The 7,425-nt window shown below is 42.1% G+C and overlaps 1 protein-coding gene across 2 annotated transcripts in view; it reads left to right on the plus strand.

Moving 5' to 3' along the window:
* Positions 1-7,425, plus strand: part of NLRP3 (NLR family pyrin domain containing 3) — a 28,276-nt gene that overhangs the window by 18,187 nt on the left and 2,664 nt on the right. For both annotated transcript variants that reach the window (XM_003803476.3, XM_023509025.1), the window contains exons 8-9: positions 5,305-5,475; positions 5,973-6,143. In XM_003803476.3, the coding sequence (XP_003803524.1) occupies positions 5,305-5,475; positions 5,973-6,143 (342 nt within the window). The remainder of the gene's footprint in view (positions 1-5,304; positions 5,476-5,972; positions 6,144-7,425) is intronic.

Genomic DNA, 7,425 nt, shown 5'->3' on the forward strand with positions numbered 1-7,425 from the left:
CTACTGGCACCTGCCACAACACCCGGCTATTTTCTCACCTGGCTATTTTCTTGTTGCAGTTGTCATTGTTGTTTTAGCTGGCCGGGTTCGAACCTGCCACTCTCAGTGCATGTGGCTGGTGCCGAATCCACTGTGCTACAAATGCTGAGCCTCATCTTACCTCTCTTTTAACTTGTTGTCAAGGCATGTTTGAATCTTGATTCTGTGTCAGTATTATTTACAACTAAATGATTCCACATCACTGATGTAAATACCAAACAGATCATTATTCAAGACAAGATACAACAGAAAGAGTCTTCCCTGAGGAGAAATCTTTTAATCCGTAATTGGCAACCAACATACGTTCACAAAACACTGCTGCTTCCTGGGATTTGTTCCATCAGCCCATTCCCAGAAATTACCATATCTATCTGGGAAAAAGCTGCATGATTTGGCTTCTGCTACTCTTGGTTTATTCAACAGACATGATTTGGCCCCTTTATTTTGCAGGCACTCTGGGGGCTCTAATGTGGGCTCTGACAGTAGCAGTGGTAGGACAGATCAAGACCCCGTTTTCACGCACATTCATTCCCTATAGGGAGGGGATGACATACAGTTTATGTCATATGCAATGTACGGTATAGAAATTTCTGCTTCCTTGCTCAGCCTCAGTGAATGGCAGGTGACATTGGAGCAGGTCCTAAATGAGGTATGATCATGAGCCAGGAAGGAACCAGGGAAGAGCACTCCAGGCAAAGCCTAGGGCATGGCCACTCAGTTGAACCTCAGTGATCTTGGTTCCAATTCTTACAGATCCTTCCAGGTACTTACCTTAGTGGACATTCACCTCTCACTTCCTCTTTGAATGCCTTCTTCCCTCTTGTTTTTAGGTCACCGCTCTGTCCTTCCTGCTAATGTTACGGTTTCCCCTTCCCTGGAATCGGCATGAGCTTCTCTTCCTCTGGTCTGGGGATTTCACTACTGGTTTTTTTTTTCCACTAAGTATTTTCACATTCTCTAGGATCTCTCATATAGCCCTCAGCTTCAACAGTGAGCGATCTACAAACAGAGGGTTCCCCAAATATCTGGGCTCGCTCAAACCCAAATATTGCTCATGAACTTTTCATTACAAAAGTTAACACATGCTTAGTGCAAACATACCGTTATATAGACAGACAAAGTTGAAGTAAAAAGTGGAAGCTCTTTCCTAGCCCGTGTCTGAGAGTCATTTACAATAGTCTTGTGAACAACCATCTGGACATTTGTTATAAGATGGATTGCTATACCATCCATCCACCTGTCTCTCCACCCATTCATCCATCTATCCATTTGAATACACTTTATGTGATATTTTAAATGACCTATTTTGCTAGGCTCTTGCTCTGTTGTCCCCACCAGAGTACAATGGCATGATCAAAGCTCACTGCAGTCTCCAACTCCCAGGCTCAAGCAATCCTCTTGGCTTGGCCTCCTGAGGAGGTGGGACATAGGAATGTACCACCAGACCTGGCTAATTTTTCTTATTTTTATGGAGACAAAGTCTCAATATATTGCCCAGGCTAGTTTCAAACTCCTGGCCTGAAGTGATCTTCCTGCTTCAGCCTCTCAAAGTGCTAGGATTATAGGCATGAGCCACTGTACCTGGCTGCATTACCATAATTTATTTGGCCACTTATCAAATAATGAATTTGGGATCGAGTTTCTATTCTTTCTCTATTACAAACAGCTCTGTAAAGTATGAAACAATTTCTGTATATAATTTTATGTATGTGTACTTTTTTGAGATAGCTACCTGTTAAAGGAATTAATGAGTCAAAACTTAGCCTAAGCAAGAGTGGGACCCTGTCCCTACCAAAAATAGAAAGAAATTAGCCAGGTGTGGTGTTATGTACCTGTAGTCCCAGCTACTTGAGAGGCTGTGGAAGGAAGATGACTTGAGTACAGGAATTAGAGGTTACAATGAGCTATGATGATGCCACTGTACTCTACCCAGGGGGACAAAGCAAGACCCTGTCTCTAAAAAAATAACAAAAAAAAAGAGTCAAAACTTTTGGGCAATTTCTGGAAGAAGGAGGACAATTGTCAGGATTTCACCTGATGTGCACAAAGGGGGGCTGCACAACACACCCCCTGGGTAAAGGGCTCAACTACAACTTGAACTTTACCTTGGAAGCAAGAACAGTGTAACCTTAAAATTTATACCCCCATATTAATTTGAAATAAATAAATAAATAAATAAAATTATCAAAGAACCAAAAAAAAAAAATTTTTTTTTAGGCCTAGCCAATGTTCTTTTCTTGAACTTCAGGCCCTTATCTCTGGCTGCATATTTTGTTCCCCCTCCTCAATATTACACAAACATCCCACACTGAACATTTGCAAAATTGGTTTAATTGTCAAAATCTCCCCTCCTACCTCATCCTCTGACCTGCTCTTGCCCTCTTTTTCTTGCCTTGTTGAATAGTGGGACTTTCCAGGAGGCTGCCCAGCCAAGGCAATCCTAAATTCTCTTTACTTTCAGTTTCCTCCTCCTCTCATCTTTTTTACATAACACCAGAGGGAACTTCACAAAACGCAGATTTTGGAAATATTGAGCCTTTGTTCAAAATCCTTCAAAAGCTCTTCTCTGAAGTCCGAGTGAATCTGGCACAGCTTAGTCTGCCACGAAGGTTATCCTTGACCCTGCCCTGTCTCCTGCCATGCTCTGCACTCTGTTTGGAGTCAGATTGAATTAGGTTTTGGTTTTAAGAACCTGGCTTGCTCTTTTAATCTTTCTTGCCCTTACATACTCTTTTCTTTTTGCCTAGAGGATAAGTTACAACCCCCAGTCCCCATTTTCTACTGTTTATCCAAGTAGCTCCTACTTACTCTTCAAGTAATCACTCTGATCCTCAGTTTTTCAATTTCAAACGAGGATAAAAATAACACTCAGTGTTTTGGGGTTTGTAATAATTCAATGCTAAGATAGTCCCTTTCCTCTCACTCTCTCTCCTTTCTTGTGTCTGTTGTCCCAGCTAAAGTGCAGTGGCATTATGATAGCTCACTGCAACCTCAAACTCCTGGGCATATGCCTTATGCAATCCTCCTGCCTCTGCCTCCTGAGTAGCTGAGACTACACGTGTGGGCAACCATAACTGGCTAATGTTTATACTTTTTGTAGAGCCAGGGTGTTGCTATGTTGCTCAGGCTTGTCTCCAACTCTTGAGTTCAAGTGATCCTCCTAGCTCAGCCTCCCAGAATACTGGGATTAAGAGCATGAACCACTGCATTCAGCTGATAATCCTGTGTAAAGTCATCCAATGGTTGAGCACATAGTAAAAACTCAAAAAAGAGTTTTTGAATAGACTCTTGTTCAGGCTGTCTCAAACTCCTGAGTTTTTCTTCTTCAGTTTTCATTATGAGATATTTCTTTGTGACATAAGGTAGGCACTGAATAAATTTTAAAACTCCTCTAAATTAACTTAATGCAGTATTTGGCAAGATAGATGTGCTCAGTAAAGGATTGGTTGAAGCCAAAGTATGTTGCATTGGTTGCATTTTTCTACTCCAGTGGATTGATTGGTGGGACATGGTTGTTTGACTTTCTCGATACTTTATCATGTATTCAGTGAACTTAATGCTCAGTCTTCATGGCTACCAACATTTTGATAATTTGTGTATGATTTTTCTTAACAAAACTGCACTGTATGTTTGTAACTGCTGCCACGTCACTTTGAGGTGTTCCATAACATTCTGCCAAATAATTCATTTTACCCCTTTTCTGGAAATTGTGATAAAGCCACTACCTAACCTTAAAAATTCTTTTTCTTTTTCTTTGACTCCAGTCTACTAGAATTTTCTGGTCTTTACAAATCCCTTCTGCGTGTTCATTAAGGACTCTCTGATAGAATTCTTTTATTTTTATTTTTTAAATTTTTAATTAACTAATTAATTTGAGACAGAGTCTCACTTTGTTGCCCTTGGTAGAGTTCTGTGACGTCATAGCTCACAGCACCCTCAAATTCTTGGGCTCAAGTGATCTTCTTGCCTCAGCCCCCAAGTAGCTGGGACTATAGGTGCCTACCACAACATCTGGCTAATTTTTCTGCTTTTGGTAGAGATGGAGTCTCGCTCTTGTTCAGGCTGGTCTCAAACTCATGCACTCAAGCAATCTACCCACCGCAGCCTCCCAGAGTGCTAGGATTTCAAGCATGAGCCATGCATTGGCCTCTGATAGAATTCTTACCTGGGAATGAGAGCTTAGCAGAAACCACTCAGAACTTGCTTTGTTTTGTTCATCCCTCTTGGGCTTCATTTCCCGCTTAGCCTTGCTTAATCTACCTTTTTAATTTGATTCATCCATGACTGAGAAGATGGAGACCAATGGATGGTTAAATACTTCTTTTTCCTTCTGGCTATCTGTTCATGCTACACTGTTTGAATGAATTCCTCCTGCATTTTTATTCTTCTGAATACTTAGATACCAAAGAGTTTTAAAAACCTACCATTATAAAGACCTCTACCAGGAAGGAATGTAATCCCCTGAGATGTTCTGAAGTCAAAGCTTTCCCGAATGTTTAATATATGTGGCTATTTGTACAACATGTATCACCTTGAGCTTTTATGCAGGAGTAACAGACCTTTCTGTATCAAAGTCCTCTTGCTTTTTTGGGCAATAGCATAGGGTTAGCTTGACCCAAGAATAGTATATTAAAAATCCACATTCTATTGAGTTTAATGCTAATCTGGGGCCTTTATGCTCTAAAAGGCCTTTCTCCATGCAGAAGGGAGAGCGAGCTGGGCAGAAAACTCAATAGAGAGAGGGTTAGACTAGAAGGTAGAAAGTCTAAGTCTGGGTCCCCTCTCCACCATACACCTGCTCTTTGACCCGGAGAGAAACAGGTGATCTCATGAGGCTCAAATTTCTAATCTGTAAAAGGTATGGAATAGTTACAGCTGCACTGCCACCTTGCCAGGTTGATACAAGAATCATATAAAACAGGTCTCTGCAGTGTTGGGCAACTTGGGTGGCTTTCTGGAAGAAGTAATGCTAAGGAGCTATCACTACCAGAAGGACGCTATGTCAGAAGGTAGGAGAGCATGGGTGGGAGTCTGGATCAGCTGGTGGGGATCTGGATCAGTTTGCTTTTGCTCTTTCTATTGTACTGATCCCAGCAAAATGTCTGCTGAGCCCAATGTTTGGCTTTTCAGTGGGAACCAGAGCAAAGGCATTGTGCTTTTCTCAGCGTATATCCAAGATACTGGCCCCTGACCCTGACCCTGACATTGAAGCATATAGCTACTGAAATAAGACAATGAGGACTCTTCTTCCTGTTCCTTTTGCAGGTTGGTGAATTCTGGCCTTTCATCAGTTTGTTGTACAGCTTTGTCCTCGGTGCTCAGCAGTAATCCGAACTTCACACACCTTTACCTACGAGGCAACACTCTTGGAGACATGGGGGTCAAGCTGCTCTGTGAGGGGCTCTTGCATCCCAACTGCAAGCTTCAGGTCTTGGAGTAAGTCTCTTGGTTTATTACAGTGATGGGAGCACATAGTGACAAAGGGAAATTTGGGGGAATAGCTGCGAGATTATCTGTATCTGAGAAGTGAGGCATCTTCTTAGCCTATTACAGGCTCTTGAGACTGGGAGGAGTTCTAAATGGTGTACAGGTAGAAATCTGTCTCCCTTTGACACAGTCCTCTGTACCGCAAATGAGTGGGGGCAGTATGGCCTTTGCATTTATGGAAATTTAGTGGAAGATACAGAATTTGGGAAAAATCAGTCCACAAACCACCATTAGTAATTTGATCCTGCACAATCTAGCAGGTTGAAAAGATGGTCGCATCTGAGAAAGGAGAGAATTACTATTGGCATTCAAGATTGCTTCCAGCAAGTTCATTTTAGGGTTTGCCTTTTCTTTAAAATGCATTTGGAACAATACAGATAAGATCTTGGGGACCTGGAAGGATGGTTAAGGACATGTTTTTTTTTAAATCATCCTCTTTTTTGCAGATTAGAAAACTGCAGTCTTACCTCACACTGCTGCTGGGATCTTTCCACGCTTTTGACCTCTAACCAGAGGCTACGGAAGCTGAGCCTGGGCAACAATGACCTGGGTGACCTGGGCGTCATGATGCTCTGTGAAGTCCTGAGGCAGCAGAGCTGCCTCCTGCAAAGCCTGCAGTGAGTGGGCCTGTGTGGGTTCAAGTGGTGGGACTTAGAGATCTAAGGAACATTTTACCGGTTACCAAAATTCAGGATGGCTCTGGCAGTCAGGTTGGGTCTGGGCCAGTTATTATAGTTTTTTTTTTTTAACAGCTTGTGAACTACCCATTTAATTTCATGCAGACATTTAGAATAATCAAATTCAGTTGGGTATGAAAAGACTTTGCATCCACATACCCGCAGAGAAACACTAGAACTAATTAGATAATGGCCAAATTGGATTATATTTCTATGCAAGAGCTTGTACTTTGTAAAACTAATCTATGGTTTGTCTTAATTGCCGAAGTCTTTACTAGTGAGATGTTTCGTTTCTGAGGATTTCTAAATGGAAAGAGAGTGCTCCAGAAACATCAAGTTTAGAAAATCCATAAAATTCAGCAGCGTGTTAGGGGACCATCAGCTTATGTCCATCTTTAGTGATACCACAAAGGTAGTTATTACCTCTCTAGTAAGAGTTTCCTAGTGAGTCTCATGGCTTTTGTGAGCCACGATGATCACATTTTTCACTTAAGACATTTTCATTGCTTGGTTTTTTTTTTTTGTTTTTTTTTTGAGACAGAACCTCAAGCTATCCCCCTGGGTAGAGTGCCATGGCATCTGGCATCACGCTCACAGCAACCTCCAACTCCTGGGCTCAAGCGAGTCTCCTGCCTCCACCTCCCAAGTAGCTGGGACCACAGGCGCCCGCCACAACGCCCAGCTATTTTTTTTTTGGTTGCAGCCATCATTGTTGTTTGGCGGGCCCGGGCTGGGGATTCGAACTCGCCACCTTAGGTGTACGTGGCTGGCGCCTTAGCCGCTTGAGCCACAGGCGCCAAGCCCATTGCTTGGTTTTAAGGTCAACATTCTTTGGTTTTTTTCCTACTTCATCAGCTGTTTTCTGTTCGGTTTCTTTTTTGGCTTTTTTCATCCTCCTGACCTTTATATATTGAATCCTCAGAGCTCAGTTATTGGGCTAATTTTTCTTCTCTACATTTCTCCCTCATTTAAGTCATCTAGTCTTCTGGCCTTACCATGTATATTATTATGTCCAAATTGTATCTTCATGGGTTCCATGTCTGAATCCTCGTCTGATCTTTCCAGTTGGATGGAAACTTCATGTGTCCAAATCCAAACCTATGCTATTCCTTTCTGTCTAAAACGCCTTTCTTTCCCATCTCAGTCAAGCATAACTTACTTCTAATCACTCAGGTTAAAAGATTCCTGGTGCTATTTCTGATGTCTCTTATTTCTTCTACCC

The sequence above is a fragment of the Otolemur garnettii genome, unplaced genomic scaffold, assembly GCF_000181295.1.
Source record: "Otolemur garnettii isolate 467f Iridium unplaced genomic scaffold, OtoGar3 scaffold00313, whole genome shotgun sequence".
In the NCBI taxonomy this organism is placed as follows: Eukaryota; Metazoa; Chordata; class Mammalia; order Primates; family Galagidae; genus Otolemur; species Otolemur garnettii.